Source organism: Ostrea edulis, chromosome 5, assembly GCF_947568905.1.
Source record: "Ostrea edulis chromosome 5, xbOstEdul1.1, whole genome shotgun sequence".
Classification (NCBI taxonomy): domain Eukaryota; kingdom Metazoa; phylum Mollusca; class Bivalvia; order Ostreida; family Ostreidae; genus Ostrea; species Ostrea edulis.
The window spans coordinates 57,953,523-57,980,182 of NC_079168.1; the positions used below are offsets into that span (position 1 = coordinate 57,953,523).

The 26,660-nt window shown below is 35.6% G+C and overlaps 1 protein-coding gene and 2 long non-coding RNA genes across 4 annotated transcripts in view; 1 reads left to right on the forward strand and 2 right to left on the reverse strand.

The window, feature by feature from the left end:
- LOC125651112 (protocadherin Fat 4-like) overlaps positions 1–26,660 on the reverse strand; it is a 137,079-nt gene that overhangs the window by 40,267 nt on the left and 70,152 nt on the right. The window contains exons 17-32 of the mRNA XM_048879703.2: positions 22,250–22,434; positions 21,473–21,688; positions 20,638–20,802; positions 16,229–16,399; positions 15,879–16,043; positions 15,631–15,777; positions 15,325–15,514; positions 14,931–15,160; positions 14,416–14,664; positions 14,157–14,318; positions 9,599–9,773; positions 9,269–9,417; positions 8,663–8,797; positions 7,875–8,117; positions 676–846; positions 212–457 (exon numbers count right to left, since the gene is read on the reverse strand). Coding sequence (XP_048735660.2) covers positions 212–457; positions 676–846; positions 7,875–8,117; positions 8,663–8,797; positions 9,269–9,417; positions 9,599–9,773; positions 14,157–14,318; positions 14,416–14,664; positions 14,931–15,160; positions 15,325–15,514; positions 15,631–15,777; positions 15,879–16,043; positions 16,229–16,399; positions 20,638–20,802; positions 21,473–21,688; positions 22,250–22,434 — 2,999 coding nt within the window. The remainder of the gene's footprint in view (positions 1–211; positions 458–675; positions 847–7,874; positions 8,118–8,662; positions 8,798–9,268; positions 9,418–9,598; positions 9,774–14,156; positions 14,319–14,415; positions 14,665–14,930; positions 15,161–15,324; positions 15,515–15,630; positions 15,778–15,878; positions 16,044–16,228; positions 16,400–20,637; positions 20,803–21,472; positions 21,689–22,249; positions 22,435–26,660) is intronic.
- Positions 3,133–5,519, forward strand: LOC130054604 (uncharacterized). Its single transcript, XR_008802921.1, has 2 exons — positions 3,133–3,662; positions 5,291–5,519. It is a non-coding gene; the product is annotated as an uncharacterized LOC130054604 (long non-coding RNA).
- Positions 5,521–7,075, reverse strand: LOC130054603 (uncharacterized). Of its 2 annotated transcripts, XR_008802919.1 has the most exons (3): positions 6,665–7,075; positions 6,334–6,546; positions 5,521–5,733 (listed from the first exon to the last, which is right to left on the reverse strand). It is a non-coding gene; the product is annotated as an uncharacterized LOC130054603 (long non-coding RNA). The 2 variants fall into 2 exon arrangements; XR_008802920.1 differs by having other exon boundaries at positions 6,334–7,075.

The window sequence follows — 26,660 nt, forward strand, 5'->3', positions numbered from 1 at the left end:
TATACATGAACATATACTGAATTTAATTCAGATGGGGAAAAAAAAATTCTGGAAAACTAAAAGTGTGGCAGATGGAGAGAGAGGAAAATAGTAATTCCCTTTGGTGATGCTGATAGGGGACTAAAATGATTTATAATAGCAAAAGTTGAAAAATAAAATGACAGGATTGTCTGTTCAAGAAAATGTATCGTGTGACTACTGCACATATTACCTTTGCCAAAGACAGGCAAACTTGATTGAATATGCCAATCTGCACATTTGTTGTTCCCATGGTAACAACATCCAAGATATCATAGTCTTGTACAGCAACTTGCCCAATGAGGACATTCTTCACAGAGTTCTCTGAAACGCTTGGCTCGTTTCCTGGAAATTTGGTGTCTACATTGTTGGACTGGATCAGCAGATGAAACGGAGCTTCATTAACATCAATGATGTTGATTTGGAATGTTTTTGAAATCTACAAGAATTTTCAAAATCAAATTTAAGAAAAGGTTTGAATAACTTTTATGAAATAAACAATATATTTTAATGTACAATGGAAATTTCTTCTCATTGAATGTAGCAACTGCAGACGGAAATTTTATAGAAATATAAGTATCACTAATATACATAATAAGCTATTGGCATATTATGCTAATAAATGCGGTCTTTTTTATTCAAGCAGCATAAACTTGCCTTTGCTGGAGGTACACCATCATCTGTTGCAGCAATAGTCAGGTTGTATAAAGACTGTGTTTCATAGTCCAGTGTCTCTCTCAGTACCAGAGTGTGGTCCTCCACTCCGAACACACCCTCCTCCTCCTCAGCACTGAAACTTAGTGTCTGTTCCGGCTCAGCATTACTAACCTACAGTTGTCCATACAATGTATATTCAAGAAGCAAAATAGTACCTTTAAACATCTTAACAAGCAACATAGCCACCATTATCTCCTGCTTTCAGAGAACTGTTGACAACTGTGGCCAGTTTCTGCCTGAAATTACTAGCTGTTTATGGTGATTACTAGCTGTTTATGGTAATTACTAGCTGTTTATGGTAATTACTAGCTGTTTATGGTGATTACTAGCTGTTTAGGGTGATTGCTAACTGTTTAGGGTGATTACTAGCTGTTTAGGGTGATTACTAGCTGTTTAGGGTGATTACTAGCTGTTTAGAGTGATTACCAGTTGTTTAGGGTGATTACTAGCTGTTTAGAGTGATTGCTAACTGTTTAGGGTGAATACTTGCTGTTTAGGATGATTACTAGCTGTTTATTGTGATTACTAGCTGTTTATTGTGATTACTAGCTGTTTAGGGTGATTACTAGCTGTTTAGAACGATTTCTAACTGTTTAGAACGATTTCTAACTGTTTATTGTGATTACTAGCTGTTTATTGTGATTACTAGCTGTTTAGGGTGACTACTAGCTGTTTAGGGTGAATACTTGCTGTTTATTGTGATTGCTACCTGTTTAGAGTGATTACTAGCTGTTTATTGTGATTACTAGCTGTTTATTGTGATTACCAGTTGTTTAGGGTGAATACTTGCTGTTTATTGTGATTGCTACCTGTTTAGAGTGATTACTAGCTGTTTAGGGTGACTACTAGCTGTTTAGGGTGACTACTAGCTGTTTATTGTGATTACTAGCTGTTTAGAACGATTACTAGCTGTTTAGGGTGACTACTAGCTGTTTAGGGTGATTACTAGCTGTTTAGGGTGATTACTACCTGTTTATGGAGATTACTAGCTGTTTAGGGTGATTACTATCTGTTTATGGAGATTACTAGCTGTTTAGGGAGACTACTAGCTGTTTAGAGTGATTACTAGCTGTTTAGGGTGATTACTAGCTGTTTAGAGTGATTGCTAACTGTTTAGGGTGATTACCAGTTGTTTAGGGTGACTACTAGCTGTTTATTGTGATTACTAGCTGTTTATTGTGATTACTAGCTGTTTAGGGTGAATACTTGCTGTTTATTGTGATTGCTACCTGTTTAGAGTGATTACTAGCTGTTTAGGGTGACTACTAGCTGTTTAGGGTGACTACTAGCTGTTTATTGTGATTACTAGCTGTTTAGGGTGATTACTAGCTGTTTAGAACGATTACTAGTTGTTTAGGGTGAATACTTGCTGTTTAGGGTGATTGCTACCTGTTTAGAGTGATTACTAGCTATTTAGGGTGACTACTAGCTGTTTATTGTGATTACTAGCTGTTTATTGTGATTACTAGCTGTTTAGGGTGATTACTAGCTGTTTAGAACGATTACTAGCTGTTTAGGGTGAATACTTGCTGTTTAGGGTGATTGCTACCTGTTTAGAGTGATTACTAGCTGTTTAGGGTGATTACTAGCTGTTTGTGATTGCTAGCTGTTTAGGGTGATTATTAGCTGTTTAGGATGATTGCTAGCTGTTTAACGTGATCAATAGCTGTTTAGAGTGATTACTAGCTGTTAAAGGTGATTACTATCCGTTTAAAGTGATTAATAGCTGTTTAGAGTGATTACTAACTGTTTAGAACCATTACTAGCTGTTTAGGGTGATTGCTAGCTGTTTAGAGAGATTACTAGCTGTTTAGGGAGATTGCTAGCTATTTAGAGAGATTACTAGCTGTTTAGGGAGATTGCTAGCTGTTTAGAGAGATTACTAACTGTTTAGGGTGATTACTAGTAATTATGTTATAAACATTGGTTGTATGTGATTGCATTAAAGACCCATCTCATGACCGTATGGTTGGTGAAAATGTAGGCGGAGCCTAATCTAAACAGATGTTATTTACCTGGAGTGGCCAGGGTCTACTAAGGTGTTAATTATTATATCCCATGGCACTCAAAGAAATACACAGAGACAGAGGTGATCCAGACAGAACATGGTAGAAATCTACATGTCCCTGCTTTTTTATAGTTTTGATATACACAGGACCTGTCTCAGGTACCTCTGCAGAGTTCCTGTGGTCACAGTGTTTGAATAATGGTTGTATTCCTAAGGGTAGCTGACACATATTCTACATCCACTCTTTCTCTCTCTCTCTTTCTCTCTCCAGCCCCTGTAAAACTCAAAATTTACAAGCTTTAAAGGTCAACTGAAACGAAATATAACTTTTTCCATATTAAGTATGTATTTGCTTCATTTAGATCGTATAAAATGATTGTGTGGGTTTGTTCGGTTCATTTTGGTCATATATCCGCGATACGCGCGGATAAAGATAGCGCACCTGTGTCAGAGCAGAAAATATTGCGGGAGTTATGCCCCTTTACACGAACCCGCCATATTGAAACTAAAGACGCTAATCAGCAGGTGACGTCCGGTAAACAACGAGTAAATATGGTGTTTTGTGCGGTTCCTGACTGTAAGGTTTAATATAGACAGAGTAACAATGTTTAGTTTCCCTACACACACAAAAAATTGCGGAATTTGGGTGGGGAAATTAAAAACAATGGATTAATTATTGGCCGTCGAAGCACTCTATTGAGGACTGTTAGGCCTACATAATAAGCCGTCCATCAGCTGTCCATGGCATGGTCTTTGCATGGAACACTCAAGAATGCAATGAAAGAAAAAGCCAATCCCAATTCTCTTTGATTACAAACCGCTACACGTAGCTACAAAGACCTGAAAGGGCCGAAAACGGAAAACAGATTTGGACTTTCCCCTTCATAAACAAAACTTCCAGAGCTGTGGAGAAAAGAACGTAAGTTTTGATGTAAATGATATTGGCTTTTTTATTGACATTGATATAGTATGACACGATTTATTTGTTCTCTATACGAATATCCTCTACCCCCACCCGTCACACAATTATTTCATACTGAAGCTTATTTTTATTACCCCCCCCCCCCTTCATGCAGTCACACAAGTCATTCATAACTGAAGTTTACTTTCATTCATTTGTTTATATTAGTTTATATGAGTTAGAAGTTGATGACAATGTCCGAATCATTCTTCCCCCACCACCCAATTCCAAGACAATCAACAAAAACAACCAATTCCATTCAATGTCATATGATCCTGCCATTCAAAATGATTAAATCATGAATGGGACAAACACTTATGAAATGACTACACAAACCACATATGGAATAATTGCAAGATTTGTACTAGAGCCACAAAATGACATGAATTGTATTATCAAATTTGTTTTCAAAAATATTACACATTGGTGTAAATTTAATGGATACTTTGAATGTTCAATTGTTCATGTAACATACATGTACATACATATGTATACAAGTTAGGTGAAGGATATCAAGTAAATATCTATGAATATTATTCTAGATTGAAGTGAACTTTTGCAAATGTGTAAATTAGAATCATAGCCAATATGCATGTTAAGTAACTTTGTATAAAATCTGAATATTTTTTCACTTGTGTTCTACACTCATGCCCTTTAGATTTTTTACACTTTGTCCATGATGTTACTCTCGATACTGTTACTAAATTTGAATACAAACTCAATACAGTGTCAAACATGAAAAAATTGTAAATTTTTCTAAAATTCATTATTTTTATGCCATAAAGGTAAATGATTTTAAAACAAGTAAATATAGGACACATATTTGTACTGAGTTTTCTCTGAAGTACAATAATTAATATAAAATCCAGAAATAGGTATAGAAAAATCTACACAAGTAGTAGTACAATAAAAATATCACTAGTCGAGTATACTTAATCAGCTTTATGATATACATGCAACATGACTAAGTACACATGGTCCACATTTGATTAATTAAATGCAGAGCATATATTTATTTATCCATGCTGATACTATGCAAATTTCCCAAGTTACAGACCCCCCCCCCCCCCCCCCCCCAAAAGAAGCAATTTTACAATTTACTAAATAGATAAATTGTGAAATTGATAAATGAATATTTCTTACAACCATAGTTTTGATAATATTCTTATAATTATGAGATGGAAAATTAAACTTGTATCATTAAATAAATCCAGTTGTTGGAAAAAGAAACGGAATACATGTACAAATTTTACATGTAGGTCAATTTTGACCATTGACATACTTATTTTCATTTTTATCTACTAATCTGCATTAAATTTTTTGAAATACTTGAATAAATTAGCAATTTCAATCTAGAAAATATTAAAGAACATTGGTATTTAATAGTATCTAGACATTTATTTTACAATGCTTCATTAATATGAAAATTAATTTTCTGCGACATTTGAATTTTTTTGTTTTTCTTCACCTCAAATATGTACATTTTTTAAATTGACCCACATAATTAGTATGTATGTGAGTGGATATTCATAATACTAGACAATAAGTACATGTTTATTGAATTGTAACGTTTTGTTACATTTCAGATTAAGCCTTTGAATTGATGCAGGAAGTGATCAGTTTGGCTCCTACAGAAACTCCAGGAAGTTAATATAATGGATGTTGTTGGTAATTCTCCTGCCCCGATCACAAATTCCTACCAACATGTGTCAAACTCAGGTGACTGGGACCTGTAGACCTTTTGGATTTAACCCAAATTACATATATGTAAATTGGTGATATATATTATGTACAATATAAAAACTGAACATCAAACTATGTTTACTTGTTTATATTTATTTATATCACTTATGAAAAATGCATTAAGAATTTATCACACATTTAAATTAATACCAAAGGGTATTTAAATCCACAGTACTGTTGTGATGGAATGATTTCTTATCATAGTCACAACGCAGGATAGAAGAACTTTCCAATTGTTTTTCCCAAGCTACTACCAGATCTCCAATATGCATGATGTCTGTAAAATCTGTTAAAAAAATTATGAAGAATTTTAAAATTTCAAATATAATTGATGACTTTCATCTAACCAAAAAAAAAAAAATTGGGGGGGGGGGGGGGATGGGGTTACTTTAAATATGAATGATTTTTCAGGAATTAATTTCTGATTTGAAATTGATATAAAATGTACACATGGTTAGACAGTAAAATGGGTAAAGATAAAACATAAGAAATTGATTGAGGCACATTTTATGTTTATTTGAAAGGAAGTGCATAAAAGGGTCAACAATTCAGTGGGTTTAGATATTGAAATAGGAGAGGTTCATTATGACTATGGCTCATAGTGAATCAGGAGACCGAGTGCCTGCCCCATTGACCATTGACATACTTATTTTCATTTTTATCTACTAATTTGCATTAAATTATTTGAAATACTTAAATAAATTAGCAATTTCAATCTAGAAAATATTAAAGAACATTGGTATTTAATAGTATCTAGACATTTATTTTACAATGCTTCATTAATGACTATGACTATGGCCGTGTCATAGTGAATCAGGAGACCGAGTGCCCCCCCCCCCCCCCCCCCCCCAATATTAACTTTGAGTAATCATAACAAAATACATACTTGTGAATCAATTCCCCCTCCTCCAAGGGACCAATATTTTGTATGCATTCATAATAAGCTGTTCCTATAACCAATCTGTTGAGACAGTTTGCCACAACAAAACCTTCGTGATCTGTGATGCAGGACACGCCCACCTCTTCAATCCTATGCACTGCAACATTTGGACTCCCTTCTTGAGGGCATTGCGATGACATTACTAGCCTATATGATCACCTGTTAGAATAATAGAAAACTAGTCTTAGAAATACATGCTGATGCACTTCTGAGCTTTGAGTAATCGTTTCGTTTTCATTAAAAGTCTCATATAAATAATTAGCCTAAATTAACAAACCATTGCATATCGACCTCGCATATCAGATGGTGAACAGGTGAAGGGCATTCGTCCGATTGATCCTCGCCGTTTTCTGAATAACTATCGTTTTCCACTAGTGGGGATGCGTCTCGCTGTACAACTGGTTCGTATTGGCAGGGCTGCACATTAACACTAAGCGATATATCTATTTCAGGAATACAATCTTCCGAATGATTTTCATATCGTGCCGCCATATTGAAATATCAGGTTCGCCTAAAGGGCAGATAACTCATACAATAAAATTTACCGGGTTGAAATTAACGATGTCGTATCTACCTGGATGATCGAAACAAAAATTATTCTTATGTGAAAACATTTAAGGAATGGTATTTTCTTACGGAATTTATTTGAAAAACGAACTTTGAAAATCGTTTCAGTTGACCTTTAAAGAAAGACTAAAAATCTTTAATTATTTCATAAAAGAGATCATGTCAATGAGTAGTTTCATAATTTGTCTGTCTCCATATGAGTTAAAAATTCTCGAGTGGGACGTTTAAAAAAAAATTCAACCAACCATGATTTGTCTCTGATATTAACATTGACACAATATTTCAATTTTAATCAAAATCGATCAAAATGTCAACTGGATGTGCACATTACATAGCAGTGATTTTTCTACATTTTTAACAAGGGTCCTGTGGCTTTCGAATTGGAAAAAATTGTCAACATTTCAGTCAAATTGGGAAAAATCAATTTCATATTAAATAAGTTTTAAAATCATATCAAACATTATATCATCTTTATTTTACACTTCTTTAACCTTCTAAAATTTTAAACTATTCTATCCAAATCATCATTCCCATAACTCTTTGTTAAGTCTTATATAATTCACATCGAATGTTTATTTTTTTCAAATATGTTTTCCTTTCATAATTTTATTATTGGGAAAAATGCAAGCTAACTTGGGAATTTTTCTTCTTCAATTTTTAAGAGGGGAAAGGGCCGAAATTCAGACCCAAAATGGGCCTTAAAAAATCACTGCAGAGGATTAAGGTTTTTTCAGAATTCTTTTTTTTCAAATGTGGGGTGTGTGCACTATACACAATACTTTACAGTGTTGCTTTAACCTATCAGTTTCCCCAAGTCTTGGATAGCATAATTTCTTTGTAGAAGGGTTATCTCCCTTCAAATCACAATCCACAGAATCTACACACATACAGTCAGTCTGTATGATAGCTACAGTGCATACCTCTATCATCCCAACCACTGTCCCGATCCATGCATCCTCCTGCAGACTCATCACGCTCAGACCCAGGTGATGTGGTGGATCATTGACATCTGTCACATCTATTGTCAAAGACACAGTCAGATTCAAATAGGGAGATCCAGAATCTTGAGTGGTAATCACTACATCAAAGCTTTCCTTGGATTCAAAATCCAGTAAACAGGAGGTCCCTCCCATCTCATCACATCCCTCTCCTTTGACAGCCACCTGAGTATCATACAATCAGATTCAATTCCAGAGTTAATTTAAATATGAACTAATATAGATCAAATCAATAGATTTCCATTAGATTTTTAATAGTTTGCATTTGGTTGCCACATTGAAGTAAATTGCCCCCCAAAGATGAAATCACACATGTTAATGTGTACTTATTTTAGCGTGTCTAAAATTCGGCAGTCGGAGCTGATGCACTATTTGGCGTAATCATGATTTAGCGTTTCTTCTATCTATGATAATGGATAAATAGAGAATTTCTTGTTTTAGTACAACCATAAATTAGTGCTCTTGTTTCACCACCAAAACCACTATAATTTGCATCCCATAAAAATATGTTACACATACAGTATATTGAAATCGGTTATTTTGAAATACTGCTTAAAGTGTACATCAAGGGGACTAGCTGGTTTTTTAAAAATCTTATAAGTTTCTATCTTTGAACATTCGACTGCTTCTCAAGTTAGTGTACCAGAAATTTAATCCAATGCACAAATAGAAAACTGCTTTTCAATTGGTTTATGAATCCTAGGTCTAACCTGTAGAGTGTTTCCATTGATGAGGACCCGACCTCTAGCATCGTCCACCAATGTGTAACTGTGAGTCTGCCCAATATCTGGGTCCTCGGTCACTAACTGACCAATCACTGTCCCAGGATCACTCATCTCTTTCACCTGTAAATTTAACAAAACATTACAAGCACATTCAGGAAGCAGATTTTAGTCACAGAAGATGGAAATGATTTATGATACAGTTAATCTTTGGGATCAAGCATTGTCACCTGAGGTAAAAATCTATTTGACAACTTCATATTAGTTACTTTCATACCTTATTCTGTGAGATTTTGATCTGTGTAAGACTTCATACCTTATTCTATGAGAACTTGATCTGTATGGGTCTTTCATACTTCATCCTGTGAGAGCTTGATCTGTGTGGGTCTTTCATACCTTATTTTGTGAGAACTTGATCTGTGTGGGTCTTTCATACCTTATTCTGTGAGAGTTTGATCTGTGTGGGTCTTCATACCTTATTCTGTGAGAGTTTGATCTGTGTGGGTCTTTCATACCTTATTTTGTGAGAACTTGATCTGTGTGGGTCTTTCATACCTTATTCTGTGAGAGTTTGATCTGTGTTGGTCTTCATACCTTATTCTGTGAGAGTTTGATCTGTGTGGGTCTTTCATTAGTATCTTCCACCCTGACACTGAAGTTCTTCTCCAATGTCAGTCCTCCATTATCAGTGACTTGGACTGCTATGTTAACCTCAGGACTCTTCTCAAAGTCTATCACCATGTCTAATATCAATGATATCCAATTTAATGCAAACAATTAAATAACTTCAGTATATTTTCCCCCTCATAAGTACACATTTTAACAAGCCTAAATGATTCAAATATGCTCTGAAGTATATTTAAAGAAGGAAAAAGGCCAATTTGAATTAATGTTATTAAATTCTGAAAGGTTGGACATCTATACCTTTGGCTGTGGATAATTGTCCTTGTGTGCTGAGGATGAACTTTCCTTCAGCATCATCCAGTAGTGTGAAGGTGTGTGTATCACCAATGTCCGGATCTGATACCTGGAACATGGTGACAATGGCTCCCTGGGTGTTCTCCAGCACAGACAACTCCGAACTACCAGCTTTGATATCCTGTTAATTACGTTTGTAATGCCATATATGAATTCCACAACTGTGAAACTGCTTAGTTTGTTGAAAAAAAGCTTTGTGGTATGGTATAAAGGTTACATTATCATTTATTGATACCTGGTACCGGGGGGAGGGGGATGTAAATTTCGACAAGGCAAAGCTGCACCAGTTGTGAAATTTACTAACCAGATATCACCCCATACCCAGTCAATAAATGACCATGCATAGAATTCACCCCTCCAATGGCCACAAAAGGAATATAAAAAACTTATTGAACATTTAACAATGAAACATCATTTAGACATTTTTGTTTACATCACGACTTCATACTGTCATGATAGGTGCCTACTTTAAATTCTAGCGACAGGGTGTATAAACATTCTCATGATATAATAGTAGGCACTGACAGTGTATAGAATTTCTAGTGGAGTACAAGTAATACTCTGTCTTCACGGGACTGATGTAAACCAATCATGATCCAGCATCATTTTATCAAGAAACTATCTGAGCTGCGGTAATAAGATTATCATGACATCTAGATTTCAAGTAATCGTTTTTTATGATTTCTCATTTTTACCCATTTATCAAGTTTTATGATCAAGGATTTGTGTGTGAGTGATGTCTATATATGCCCCAATACAATGAAAATGTCTATGTGTGCCATGTAAGGTCTATATATACCACAGCAACAATACCCAAAACAAGAGATGTTTGTAAAACACATATGCCCCCCCCCCCCCCAGTGCAAAATTGAAAAGGGTTATACACACACATCATTTAATTGAGAGTAGTATCATCAATTCAAAATATTGAGCAGGCAATATCTTCGTATGTCAAGTGTGGATTGACCATGTGACCTAAAATTCAATAGGGGTCATCAACCAGTGTACCAAGTTTGATGTCTGTCAAGCAAAGGGTTATCAAGATATTGAGCAGACAGTATATTCCTATGTCCAGTTTGACCCTTGACCTTTGACCATGTAACTTCAAAATCAATAGGTGTCATCTTCTCCTGATGATGTACCAGTGTACTAAGTTTAATGTCTGTCAAGCAAAGGGTTCTCAAGATATTGAGCAGATAGTATAGTCCTATGTCCAGTTTGACCCTTGACCTTTGACCATGTGACCTCAAATTCAAAAGGGGTCATCTTCTCCTGAAGATGTACCAGTGTACCAAGTTCGATGTCTGTCAAGCAAAGGGTTCTCAAGATATTGATTAGTCAATATATTCCTATGTCCAGTTTGACCCTTAACCTTTGACCATGTGACCTCAAAATCAATAGGGGTCATCTACTCCTTAAGATGTACCAGTGTACCAAGTCTGCTGTTTGTCAAGCAAAGGGTTCTCAAGATATTGAGCAGACAGTATATTCCTATGTCCAGAGTAGATTGACCCTTGATCTTTAACCTTTTGACTTGAAAAACAATAGGGGTCATCTTCTTTTCATAACCAACCCAAATATGAAATATCATTACGATCAAGTGAATGGTTCTCAAGATAATGAGCAGACAACATGTGGTCTACCGACCGACAGGTGCAAACCAATATGCCCCTCTTCTTTGAAGGGGGACATAAATATAGGAGACAATATATTACTATGTCCATTTTAACCCTTGACCTTTGACCATGCGACTCAAAATCAATAGGGGTCATCTTCTCTTGAAGATGTACCAAGTTTAATCAGTGATTTTTTAAGACCCATTTTAGGTCCGAATATCAGACCTTTCCCTTCCTAAAAATTACTAATTTCCCCCCAATTTAACTTGCACCTTTCCCAATAATAAAAGCTAGTGAAAAATGTATTTGTTAAAAAATAAGTTCAATGTGAATATTTATGTAAAGCATGACAGATATGCAATTCTAGATGATTTATAAAGAATAGTAAAAAAAAATTAAGAGCTTAAAGAAAAGAAAGTTAAATATGTAAAATAAAAGAATGACATCAATTTGTGTTTGATTTCTTGTTTGATATGATATATTTAGCATGTTTACAATAATGTCTAGGTTTTCCCAATTTGATAAAAATGTTGACAATTTTTCCCAATTCGATAGCCACAGGACCCTTTTGAAAATTGTTGATAAATCATTAGATGTCTGTCAAGCAAAGGGTTCTCAAAATATAGAGCAGAGGGTATATTCCTATGTCTAGTTTGACCCTTGACCTTTGACTTATTCATTGCTCGCAACGAGATTGTGTCTACCATGTGACCTCAAAATCAATAGGGGTCATCTTCTCCTGAAAATGTACCAGTGTACCAAGTTTGACATCTGTCAAGCAAAGGGTTCTCAAGATATTGAGCGGACATTATATTCCTATGTCCAGTTTGACCCTTGACCATAAAATCAATAGGGGTCATCTTCTCCTAAAGATATACCAGTGTACCAAGTTTGATGTCTGCCAAGCAAAGGGTTCTCAAGATATTGAGTGGACAGTATATTCCTATGTCCAGATTAGATTGACTCTTGATCTCTTGACCTGAAAAACAATAGGGGTCCTCTTCTACTCATAACCAACCCACACATGAAATATCACTGCGATCAAGTGAATGGTTCTCAAGATATTGAGCAGACAACATGTGGTCTACTGACCGACCAACCGACAGGTACAAAGCAATATGCCCCTCTTCTTTGAAGGGGGGCATAATTGCTGATTTCAAAGAATAGTGTATTGGAAACAATACTTTCTCATACAGCTGTCAACCTTAAACAAACTGAAAGTGGCTGATTAGTTTGCTAGCAGTGGGTTGTGAAATTTGTTAAAGAATTTGAATTTCTAGGGTGTATATGTGTTGATAAGAAAATAACTAGAAAATGATCACTTTTGTGGAGCTCTGTTATATCCAGTGAGAGGTGAGTCATTTAACTATTTCCTCATCATACATGCCAACTTTCCCGATTTGTGCGGGATTCTCCCGATTTGAAGCAACTGAAAAGGCAAATCCCGATATCCCGATCGGGATTGCCAAAATGCCCCGAAATCCCGATTTTCTAAAAATATCTCCCATTTTACGACAACAAACCCCCCATTTCCAACCGGAATTTGAAATCCCGCGTCATTTCTGAACTGGCCAATCAGAAATCGGGACAATAGTCAGCCATTACTGTTTACCTGTGTCGCATGGTATGAGGGTAGTTTAATTTACCTGGTCTGCCTGTGTCGGGGTGCTTATTGGACAGTGCGAAGCATGTTTTGATAGCAATTAATCGGGGAGACAGATTTCAAATTGACATATCCTTTACACAAACGTGAATGACAACGATGATAGTGTCACTACCAAACAATCGGACATTCCCGATTTTTGCCTCTCGCTGACAGCATCCAAAATATGCAATAAGGTACGTCAAATTTTTTTTCCAACTATAATAATATAGGCTATCCAAATCTATAGCGATGTATTATATACATGTAGTCTATATAGTGTAGTATAATATAATATAATAGACTTTGTGATGCGTAATTCGCACAAGTCTATACTGAATTTTATATTAGCAAGTAGCCTTAATTTACAAGTGAAAACGTATATTTTGATGTGCTTTTTTTCCTGGTAATTATTTCAGATGTCATGGGTGCAAAGGTTTTGTTCGCAAATTTCATAGCAGGGAAGATCACTCCTTTTCTGGTTGCAATGCAGATAGTTCCACCAGACTTTGCAAGCCCATGTTTACAGACAAGCAAGATCACCTTTGTAGTCGTACCTACATGCATGTGCTTTAATTCAAATTTTGATATATAGACCAGCCAATGTTTATGTGGTGTAAAAGGATGCAACTTTAAGTATTATTTGATAATATGTAGGTGACTTGTTGTTGAAGAGAATTTTTTGCTGAATACATGATTTTAATAAAACATTTATGTGTATCTTTCAAAGTGTTTTTTTTTTAATAGTTTGTTAAAGTTAATGGTCAAACACACTTGATGTTATGTTAATATATGATACATGTACAATGATTAGATTGATATTTTACTTGAATATTTATTTTCATGGTAAAATGTAGTGAATTTTGAGCTTTGAAAAAAGGTCGTCGCGCGCAAAATCCCCCATGGGGATTTTTAAAAGTTGGCATGTATGCCTCATACTCATTAACATTTTTAAAAAACTAGTTTTACTAGAAACAATCAGATTATCTACCACCATGGGATCAACATAAACTATCTAGAGTTAAACTAAATGTATAATATGCATACAACTTTGTATATTTCATGACTTTTTGATCAAATTGATTGTCATTATACCATGTTTTTCTTTCTATAGCCTATTTATGATATGGAAAGAATTTGACTCTTACCTTTATCATATACATTATTGGATTTCTAGAGTAGTCATACTAATTTAAGCTGATACTTAAAATGAAGCTGCAGCAACAACTTTACATATATAAATCACCTGGGGAGCCTCATTTTCATTTTCAATGGTGACCTCAATCATCTCCACCAGTTTCCCTCCATCTCCATTCTCTGCTGTAATAATCACAGACAATGAAGACTGCTTTTCAAAGTCTAGAACTTTCTGAGTCTTCACAGGTACCCTGCACCACGTACTATTATCCTGAAAATTTTGCCAATAGCTCTGTAATACTTTTTCAACACAGTGCATTAGTTAAGTTCAAGAAAATCTTGAAGCCATTTTGAAGTTGCCAACTTACTCTTCCATGACAGCTGACATTTTCCAAACTAAAAGGAGTTTCCTTGTCTTTCGTTTCCAAAGAGAAAACTAAAGTTTGATCCGCCCCATTGTTTACACCCTCCAAAGAGCCAATTACAGTGCCTGCATCCATGTTCTCCATGACAATAGGATGATTGACAGAATAAAATCTTCTGCCTCCTTCTGAGGTGAAATTCACGCTGACAGGAGCTCTAACTCCTAGGATGGCTATTTGGAAGGTAGAAGCAATCTGCAAGTATACAAAAATACAATGCACCCTCAACTGCTAGTGAATTCAGACACCAGGGAGTTCTTTTGTTTGTTTTGGTTTTTTTTTTTTTAAATTTCTTTACACAGCATATATCATATTCCATGCACATTTAATCAAATTCTCAAAAATCCAGTCCAACTGTTATGGTACAACACTTTAATCTATTGAGTAACTGTAATTTTTTTTCTCTTTTTGACAATATTAATTCTGCAACATTTCAAAAACATTCATTTTCGGTAATTTACTTTCAGTTGAGGATGTCCATCATCAACAGCCTCCACATATATATCATAGACACGCCCACTCTCTAGATATTGGTCTGTTGCCTTAGTAACTTGACCATCATTATTGACCAGAAATTGTCCTTTGCCACCCGATACCAAAGAGAAAACATGTGACTGGTCAGCATCTTCATCCATAACCGTAAGACGGCCTATCACTGTACCTTTAGGTGCATGACCCTGAACTTTGTGACCTATTTTCAAGAATCGGAACTACATTGTACACCTTAAAACAATAATATGATAAAATATCTTACAAGATGAAGATTAAAGTACTAAAATTGCTAAAGCATGAAAATTGTTATGTCACCACTGTTTATTTTCTAACTAAATTCTCGCGATACCTTTTGGATATTACCTGACAAAGCTAGATTTGTGGGTCTATCATTGACATCTGTCACATAGACTGACAAGTTAAACAGGGAACTTTGTGGAGGGAGCCCATTATCAAACACCAGAATGGTAACATTGTAACTAACAGACTTCTCATAGTTCAATCCACAGGAAAACCCCTCTCTCTGATGGCAGTTCTCGTTGGCTTGGCCCACCTAAGAAAACAATCACATCAAATTCAATAACTTCTCTACAAATCTTACATCAATATTCTGTCCTCTTTTTTTTTTTTAAATTTGAGTTTACTATAAAATAGTAAAACAGAAGTTACTTGGAGCTGATTTCCTACTATTCTGAACCTGCCTTCTTGGCTCGTCACCAGTTCATAAGTAAATGTTTGAACATCTGTCTTTTTGTTGTCTGGATCAGTGGTATGAAAAGTACCAATCATACCTCCCTTTAAAGTGTTCTCAGGCACCTACAATAGGGAGATTAACAAAACCCCAAAACATCTATAAACTCTACTCCTATATAATATTACAAGTAAATTCAAAGTTCTGTAACATATGTCCCTTTTACCCTATTGTTGTCCATACTCAATGACTCTGGTGGTTCATTGACATTTCTGACTTGAATGGTGATGTTCTTCTGTAAAGACATTGGAGGTAAGCCATCATCAGTCACATTGATGACCAGTCTGTACACCGTTTTTGTCTCATAATCTAGAACTGCACCCGCCTGCACCTAAAGAGAATCAAAACAGTATAAATGATGTATCCACAAATATCTATGCACAATGTATAGTATATGTACGGTGTTAGCTAGCTCACGAGATTGTTATTCAACAGATACTGAAGAATTTCTAGAGACCATATCCCATTCACACTGTTTATTTTAAGTTTATTGGATCTATTCTATATTTTACTTACTCTAAGTTTATTTTCAACCACTTCAAAATTTGCTTTGTCTCCAGAAACAATTGAAAATTTGTGATGCTGGCCATCATCTGAATCAAGAGCAGACAACTCTACCATGGTCTCATTTTGTGTCATTTCATTCACAGACAGTGAAGATAATAACTTCCCATTGAACAAGATATCCTGAAAAAGATTTAAATGCTAGCAAGTAAAATATTCAATTAATAATCTACATAAATGTACCTAGGGCTTGTTTTACTACTGAATAAGAGTTCTCAAAAGATAACAGAGGTTGCAGAGCAAGGGATGACAAAGATCAATGGTAGATGGTATATTGACCAATTAAGAATTAATCAACAGGGTTCTTATAAATCGGAATAAAATCATACATTTTACTTCATAAAAGAAATAAAAACTTCATGAAGTCGTACTGAGATACTGACAAGATTTTGAAAATAAGTTCTGCAGGAGATAACAACTGTAATGATATTCAATATCTGAATATCATTGTATATTGATTGGGTGGGGTGAGGTGTTGTATCACAAAAGCTCTCCAGGTACAAAAATTCCAAGAAATAAATTAATTATACAAATAACTAAATAGGAGACTTTCAAGTTACTGTCAGAACACGCGTAAATCTTCCACTGCCTTCTGAAAATTTCTCAGGACGTTTTGTATTCGTCACGGATGAGGACCTCTACAGTTTTTATTACCACCGATTGATTCTTCTATTTGTGGTTTGACATTCATAATAGTAATCACTTAAACACTTTAATGTGATCCATGAATATCCAAGTGAATTACATGATGACGGCAATTTATAATCAGTTTTAATATTGCCCAATATAATTTCAATGCCGACTTCCCTGCATCGTTCAATTTGTTGTGACGATCATGTTCCATTCGTGTGTCTCAGTTTAAGAGCAAAGTAAAAGTGCCTTTCACCTATTAAATCGTCATAACATTTAAATAATCCCATATCAAAATTTTATGCGTGCTTTTTCAGAAATATATATAGACCATCAACTTGAACGCAGACTTGTGGTCCACCATAATTTTGGTGCGCTATCTCGCCTGATTTTTTATTTAAGTAACATGGCATTCAAACTTTTGTACACAAATACGATCAGGCCTCGACAAGGGAGTTTGTAGCTTCTTCCTCTATCTTGTTGGTAGATAATGTGGTAATTTGGAGCAGGGATGCGGTATATTTGATCGTTCATATAGAAAAGTGTTTGAAAAGTTCCCGGATTAACAAATGGTCATTATCAAAGTGAAAGTAGAGCCGAAAGACGCCCAAAGAACATTTTGATACAGTGTAACAAAAATTCTGTAAAATAACTAGTCCAAAAAAAAAGGGGGGGGGGGGCATCAACTTTAAAACTAATTCGAAGAATGTTTACTTTCCAGGGAGCAACAAAAAAGTGTAGAAAAAACGATTGGGTCGGGACAAATTTCACGGGTCGGTCGGAGTACATCAAACAAATCAATTTTTATTTTAAGCCTGACCTAAAAATCAATAGGGGTCATCTACTCCTTATGCTGTATCTGTGTACCAAGTTTGGTGTCAATCAAGCAAATAATTCTTAAAATATAGGAGACAATATATTTCTACGCCCAGTTCAACAATTGACTTTTGACCTCAAAATCAATATGGGTCATCTTCTCCTGAAGATATACCAGTGTACTAAGTTTGATGTCTGTCAAGCAAAAGGGTTATCAAGATATTGAGTGGACAGTATATTACTATGTCCAGTTTGACCCTTGACCTTTGACCATGTGACCTCAAAATCAATAGGAGTCATCTTCTGAATATACACCACTGTACTAAGTTTGATGTCTGTCAAACAAAGGGTTCTCAAGATATTGAGCAGACAGTATATTCCAATGTACAGGCTGACCCTTGACCTTTAAACATGTGACCTCAAAATCAATAGGGATCATCTTCTCCTGAAGATGTACCAGTGTACTAAGTTTGATGTCTGTCAAGCAAAGAGTTCTCAAGATATTGAATGGACAGTATATTCTTATGTCCAGTTTGACCCTTGACCTTTAAACATGTGACCTCAAAATCAATAGGGATCATAAACTCCTGAAGATGTACCAGTGTACCAAGTTTGATGTCTGTCAAGCAAAGGGTTCTCAAGATATTGAATGGACAGCATATTCCAATGTCCAGTTTGACCCTTGACCTTTGACCATGTGACCTCAAAATCAATAGCGGTCATCTTCTCCTGAAGATGTACCAGTGTACCAAGTTTGATGTCTGTCAAGCAAAGGGTTCTCAAGACATTGAGCGGACAGTATATTTCAATGTCCAGTTTGACCCTTGATCTTTGACCATGTGACCTCAAAATCAATAGGGGTCATCTTCTACTGAAGATGTACCAGTGTACCAAGTTTGATGTCTGTCAGGCAAAGGGTTCTCAAGATATTGAGCGGACAGTATATTCCAACGTCCAGTTTGACCCTTGACCCTGTGACCTCAAAATCAATAGGGTCATCTTCTCCTGAAGATGTACCAGTGTAACAAGTTTGATGTCTGTCAAGCAAAGGGTTCTCTAGATATTGAATAGTCAGTATATTCCTATGCCCAGTTTGACCCTTGACCTTTAACCATATGACCTCAAAATCATTAGGGGTCATTTACTCCTTAGGATGTACCAGTGTGTTAAGTTTGATGTCTTTCAAGCAAAAGGTTCTCAAGATATTGAGCAGACATTATATTCCTATGTCCAGACTAGATTTACCCTTGACCTTTGACTTTTTGACCTGGAAAACAATAGGGGTCCTCTTCTACTCATAACCAACCTACATATGAAATATCATTATCATCAAGTGAATGGTTCTCAAGATATTGAGCGGACAACATGTGGTCTACCGACTGACAGGTGCAAACCAATATGCCCCTCTTCTTTGAAGGGGGGGGGGGGGGGGGGGGGGGGGGGGGGGGGGGCATAATAAAACTAAGTTTAAGCTATGTGTTTTAATTTACATAGATATCATGCAAATATATTGTTAATCTAGAAAAGTAGATCTATATTAAAATTCAAAGGACTGACCTGAATTGTTCATCATATCTAAAGTATGATTAACGATGTTGAGCTATATGAACATTACAGGGATTTATTTTTACTTCAATATAACAGATAGTTCAATATAAGTGACTTCAATGTAAGTGGAGTAGACTGCATGTATTTTAACTCACCTTGGTAGATCACTTAAGCACTACTGTCCAAATATTGATAGTTACGTAGCCCTTCAAAAGGGTCCAAAAATAAAGAAGAGTTTAAACAGCCCCACCGTATTTCTTGTATCAGTGGGATTTAAACAGCCCCTACTAATTTCTTGTATCAGTGGGATTTAAACAGCCCCTACTAATTTCTTGTATCAGTGGGATTTAAACAGCCCCAACTAATTTCTTGTATCAGTGGGATTTAAACAGCCCCTACTTGTTTCTTGTATCAGTGGGATTTAAACAGCCCCTACTTATTTCTTGTATCAGTGGGATAGCCCTTGGCAGCACATTATATCAATTATATACCTCATACTAGTGTTGAATAATTGGAAAATTTTCATAATCGATAATCGGTCAAAATTGGAAGAACTGTATTGATCAATGATCGATATAATCGGTATTTATATGTAGTTAATAAATGTTTATTAGTTTGGGGTTATTTCTTTTTAGTTTTATGGATATGTAAAACATACACACATCTATTAGCCCATTAATGAGGAATAAAATGGGTGTTTCTTTCTAGGCTTCTAGCCACAACATCCAGATTGGCTTCGGTTTTAAGAAACCCCAAAATTTTCCAGACGTCTGACTTGGCTTTCCATGGGTAGGGATACATATCAAGTTAATAACTAATCTGATACTTCTCCGACTCTTACCCCTGCTTTTATATCGTGATATATGTGCACATGTCACACTATACAAGCAGGGATAAGAGTCAGGGGAATCTCGGAGAGTTATCAACTTCATGATTGCTGATTGATTTCAATATCCATGAGGATGATAACATTGGAAGCCTTTTCCCTTTTCATATTAATCAAAATACATACGTAGTTGACCCGTTTATTGTAGATTTGTGTTTGGCCGACAATCGATCATGAAAAATGGAATTGATAATCAGAATCGACAAGCCAAAAACGATCAACAATCGATTGTCGGTGACAATCGTTTCATCACTACCTCATACTACAAAATACTTGTACATGTATCATCTGCAGCGGCAGTATCAAGGGCTATCAAGACTGGAATCATGTGAGTGCAAGTGTATAAATTCAGAATAAAACATTGTTCCCCTGCAGTAACTTGGAACTCTCCAATTAATTCAATCACTTACACCCCCAGCAGAATGGTAGAGGAAACAAAAACAAGAGTAAGAAACAAAAACAAGAGTAAGGGCAGACATACAGACGGAGCTTCGTTGACATCTTGTACATTGACCGTCAGACTGTAGGAGCTGGTCAGGCCTCGGCTGTCCTGCACAGACAGTATCAGTGGGTAGAGAGGCTTTGTTTCGTAGTCCAGGGGGTGGCTCGTGGAAAAGCTACTGATGCATTGAGTACCTTGCCCAGACTGCCGAAAAATTTAAGCCTGACAGTTTACTTCCATGCATTCATTATAAAACTTCATAAAAATTTTTAAATTATGAAGAGAATTTAAGTTCTGTTTAATGCCTAAAGTCATTACACACTTTCTAAATACCAATTGTTTGTACATCTGTGAACTTTTTTACCAAAAAAAAAAAAAAAAATCTTTTAACACTTAAATAAAAAAAATTCTAGCTACCTTGCAATTAAATAAGCAATAAAATGTTCCAAGTAAGTAGGCCAGAAGACTGTAAATGTTAAGAGCTCTGTTTCCTTACTAAAATTGACACGATCATTCTATTGTTACAAAATTGAATGTTATTTTGTGCAAGCATGTAACACAGTTGTTATTTTAAGTTTGATCAAAATAACATAAGCCCTTCAACATCACATCATACAGTACACAATGTTTAATAAAGATTTAGTCATTTCTTTAAGTTTGCTGATTATGTAGGTCCAGATTAAGACTATCATTAATACATTGCCCTTTCTCAAATGTGGACATGCATACTTTTGATGTTCATTCAAAACCTGCAATTGAGGAGTTGTAAAAATCAATTATTTCTATTTTTATTTTTTTTTATCTTAGTCATAAGATTTTATAGGAAACAGGTAATGGTGTCAGTGAATAATTCTTATATTAAGTGATGTACTACCTCTGTAGAGCAAGATGTATCAGTTATCATGAAGTCTGTGGATCCCTTGGCTATTGATAATAACAGCTGTGTCTCCTGGATATCATAATCCACAGCAGTGACTCTTCCAATTACCTCCCCCATTGCCGTGTTCTCTAGAACAGTTATGTCTGTCACATCAGAAAAGCTAGGTGTCTCATTTACATCCAATATATCCACCGTCACAATGGACTCAACCTACAGGATTTGTAAACTATCAATATATCCACCATCACAATGGACTCAACCTACAGGATTTGTAAACTATCAATATATCCAACGTCACAATGGACTCAACCTACAGGATTTGTAAACTATCAATATATCCACCGTCACAATGGACTCAACCTACAGGATTTGTAAACTATCAATATATCCAACGTCACAATGGACTCAACCTACAGGATTTGTAAACTATCAATTACTTTTCGAAGTCTGTGCATTTTTAGATATTTCTATACATATGCCAAAACTTATACCATATATCTGGCTGTATGCTACATTTCAGATAATAGAAAATATCAGGTTCACAATAAATAAAGAGTGTACAAATTTTTATGAAAACTCATGAGCAAGTCTCTTAGAACATGTCCCGACAAAATCATGTCTACAGACAGACTGACATGCTGATTCCAAGGTACCCCTCCTAAACTTTGTTTGCTGGGGGTATAAATATGCTAAACATACATACAGTGTAACTAGGATTGACACGGATGACTTTAGTGTGATATTCTGTCATTCTATCTAGTTTAAACTCACAGACTCAGGCTCGTTCCCATCATCTGTACATCTAACAGACAAGACATACAGCGACTGGTGTTCATAATCTAAGCTTGCAAATGTAGCTATTGAATCAGTTCCTTCCAACAAAAAGACATCTGTGTAGTTCAAAAGGGTAAAGGTCAAGGTCTGTCCTGCATCCTGGTCCACTGCTGTAAGCCTGCCTGTCAAAAAATAATAAATAATAAAATATTGGAGTCTATAAAACTCAGCAATAGAAATCTTTTTTATCCATTTGGAAGAAAATCTCATTAATTTCTCTGATTTTTGTTTTTGTTTTGGAATAACACTATTTTATTAACTCCAGTGCCTTAGTATTTTTACAAGTTGCCAGGACCTTGAATCACTCAGTTGCATTGCTTTTGCTAGGGTAACCATATTTAAATGTTAAGTTCCAATAGAAGCATGAAAAAACAAATATTTTCTACTTTTAGCTAAAGCATTAGCTGTATACTACATCAGTTAGGTCTAAAAATTACAAGATTAATTCTAAATTTGTTGTCTTCGATAACAAATGATATATCTGTCTGTTGAGAATTACACAAGCTATCACATGACTAAATCCCAAAGTCATTATCTCATTGTGGCCTTGCCATTTGATTGCAAAACCTTTAGGTATCTTTCTATGACCACTATCCAAATTGTTGTGTAGTATGTGCAATTTTCTTCTAGGAATTCTAATACAAGAGCCCCATGGGCCTAGAATCGCTCTTCTGATACATTGTAGAACAGGCAAAAATTCTCACTAACCAAGATTCAACAATTAACAAGGTTTTAAAGACCTATCACATGATAGTGTATGAAGGGGATATCATACAGTACACTATTAGATTAGGCAATCAAAATCCAACGACTCAAGATACATCAACTGACAAAGTTTGATAATTGAAGTCAAATAGTATCTGAAATATTCAGATATAAATGTCAAATTCCAAAAGTAGGTCACAGTGACCTACTTTTTGGTCAACACACTCTGAAGACTCAAGACCCATCAACTGACAAAGTTTGATGATTGTAAGTCAAATAGTATCTGAAATATTCAAATATAGCCGTCAAAATCCAAAATAGGTCACGATGACCTACTTTTTAGTCAACACACTCTGAAGACTCAAAATGCATCAACTGACAAAGTTTGATAATTGTAAGTCAAATAGTATCTGAACTATTAAAATATAGCCGTCAAATTCAAAAGTAGGTCACGATGACCTACTTTTTAGTCAACACACTCTGAAGACTCAAAATGCATCAACTGACAAAGTTTGATAATTGTAAGTCAAATAGTATCTGAACTATTAAAATATAGCCGTCAAATTCAAAAGTAGGTCATGGTGACCTACTTTTTGGTCAACAAACTATGAAGACTCAAGATGCATCAACTGACAAAGTTTGATGATCCTAGCTTTCATAGTGTCCAAAATATGCATCTAAAATTGAAAATGTGAAATTTGAATGTCTGCAAAATTCAAAAAGTAGGTCACTGTGACATACTTCTTTTTTATATAAATATGTTTTGAGGCCTCTAGACGCATCAACTTACAAGGTTTGATGTTTCTAAACCTCTCGGAATCTGAAATAAGAACCTAAAATGTATTCATAAATGATTAGCCATAAAATTCAGAAAGTAGGTCATACTTTTCACATGACACAGTTCAAGGTCCCATGATCCATCAACTGACAACTTTTGATGATCATAGGCTCAAAAGTGTCCAAGATATGCATCGAAATCCATTTAATAATAATTACCTGCGAAATTCAAAAAGTAGGTCACGATGACCTACTTTTGAGACAACATGATATTAGGTCCTAAGATGCATCAACTGACAAAATTTGATGACCCTAGTCCTTATACTAAGCAAAATATCAAAGTTTTAACAAAACAAAATTTAAGGTCAACTTTGAAGTGACCTTGAGACCACACCCTTTGCCCCAGGATGATGCCTTGAACAATTTTTTTATCTACAACCTATCCTCATCCTTATGCATAAGTTTGGCGATAATTTGCCCAGTAGTTCTTGAGAAGAAGATTTTTTAGCAACCACTACTTTTGTTTGCATTTTCCTAATTATCTCCCCTTGTTAAAGGGTCACAACCCTAGTTTTAGTACAAATGAAAGCCCTTGGACCAAGGATACCCTGTGACAAATTTGACAAAAATTGGCCAAGGGGTTCTTGAGATATAGCCTTTTTTCCAAAAAGTTGACGCACACCGCATGCCACACATATATATGGCCATATGATTAGCTCTTTGAGCCTTCGGCTCAGAAGCGCTAATAAACAAGAGGCCCATGGGCCACATCGCTCACCTGAGTCACCTTGGCCCATATCTGAAGACTTTCCATATATATTTGCATGTAAAACCTTAGTCCTTATTATGGCCCAAACTACCCTTTGCAAACTTGAATCTACACTATGTCAGAAAGCTTTCATGTAAATGTCAACTTCTTTGGCCCAATGGTTCTTGAGAAGAAGATTTTTAAAGCTTTTTCCTATATTTGTATGTAAAACTTTGACCCCCCCCCCCCCCCACTTGTGGCCCCATCCTACCCCCCGGGGGCCATGATTTGAACAAACTTGAATCTGCACTATGTCAGAAAGTTTTCTTGTAAATATCAGCTTTTCTGACTCAGTGGTTATTGAGAAAAAGATTTTAACTATATATTTGTATGTAAAACTTTGATCCCCCCTTGTGGCCCCATCCTACCCCCGGGGGCCATGATTTGAACAAGCTTGAATCTGCACTATGTCAGAAACTTTTCATGTAAAAATCAGCTTTTCTGGCTCAGTAGTTCTTGAGAAGAAGATTTTTCCTATATATTTGTATGTAAAACTTTGATCCCCTATTGTGGCCCCATCCAACCCCCGGAGCCCATGATTTGAACAAACTTGAATCTGCATTATGTCAGGAAGCTTTCATGTAAATCTCAGCTTTTCTGGCTCAGTGGTTCTTGAGAAGAAGATTTTTAAAGTTTTTCCCTATATATTTGTATGTAAAACTTTGATCCCCCCTTGTGGCCCCATCCTACCCCTGGGGGCCATGATTTGAACAAACTTGAATCTGCACTATGTCAGAAAGTTTTCATATAAATCTCAGCTTTTCTGGCTCAGTGGTTCTTGAGAAGAAGATTTTTAAAGATTTTTCCTATATATTTGTATGTAAAACTTTGATCCCCTATTGTGGCCCCATCCAACCCCCGGGGCCCATGATTTGAACAAACTTGAATCTGCATTATGTCAGGAAGATTTCATGTAAATCTCAGCTTTTCTGGCTTCGTGGTTCTTGAGAAGAAGATATTTAAATGACCCCACCCTATTTTTGCATTTTTGTGATTATCTCCCCTTTGAAAGGGACATGGCCCTTCATTTGAACAAACTTGAAAGCCCTTCACCCAAGGATGCTTTTGGCCATGTTTGGTTGAAATTGGCCCAGTGGTTCATGAGAAGAAGATGAAACTGTGAAAAGTTTCACAGACAGACGGACAGACAGACGACGGACAAAAAGCGATCAGAAAAGCTCACTTGAACCTTCGGTTCAGGTGAGCTAAAAACGATCAGGATAAGTATGACAGAAACAGGACAACTTTAAATTAAAATTCTTAAAATAACCAAAATGGACACAAAATTTCTTTTAAAAACAAAATAACACCAACACCCCCCATCCCGAATTGGGAGGTGCATGGGCAGCATTTTTGTAATGCCTGCATCTTATAAGTCATTCTTCACCTATGGCACATAAACCCATTTTATAATTTTGATACAAAACCTAAACCTGTTTTTAACAACAATCCCCCAACCCCTGTAAATTGTGTAATATGATACACAATGGATGTGTTGGAAATTTTATTAGGCATTAAATTTCAATTTTGCATTGCAAATTATATTTTATAAAGCCATCATCACAGAATCCGATATTCATGGAAATGAATGAAATTATTTGCTACAAATTAAATAGAAAAGTGCACTTATGTTCTTCTGGAGAGTCTGAGTACTGACACATTAACCAAATGACGATCCATATTCAGTTGTTTTTTCACTAAAGTTGAATTAATCAAAATGAAAAGAAAGGGTGGTGTAAGTAGATTATGACCTAAGTAACATGTTTCTGGTACCTTGAAAGCTTTAGTTGACATACAAAACAAATCAGAAAGCTTTAGTACCTATGTAACACTGTTCAGAATGTGGAGAACTGATAAAAATCAGTGTCAAGAAAAGCATGCATACCCAATAATTAATATATTAAAGTTACATGTAGCTGCTACAGTTCCTATTTAATGTTTCCATGGCGAAAACAGTCTGATTACCAACATTTTTATAACAGGACTTTTGGACCATCTCTGGTCAAAACTGACTCAACTGCATGAGTATAAGTAGGTAAAATACTTGTAGTTAATGTA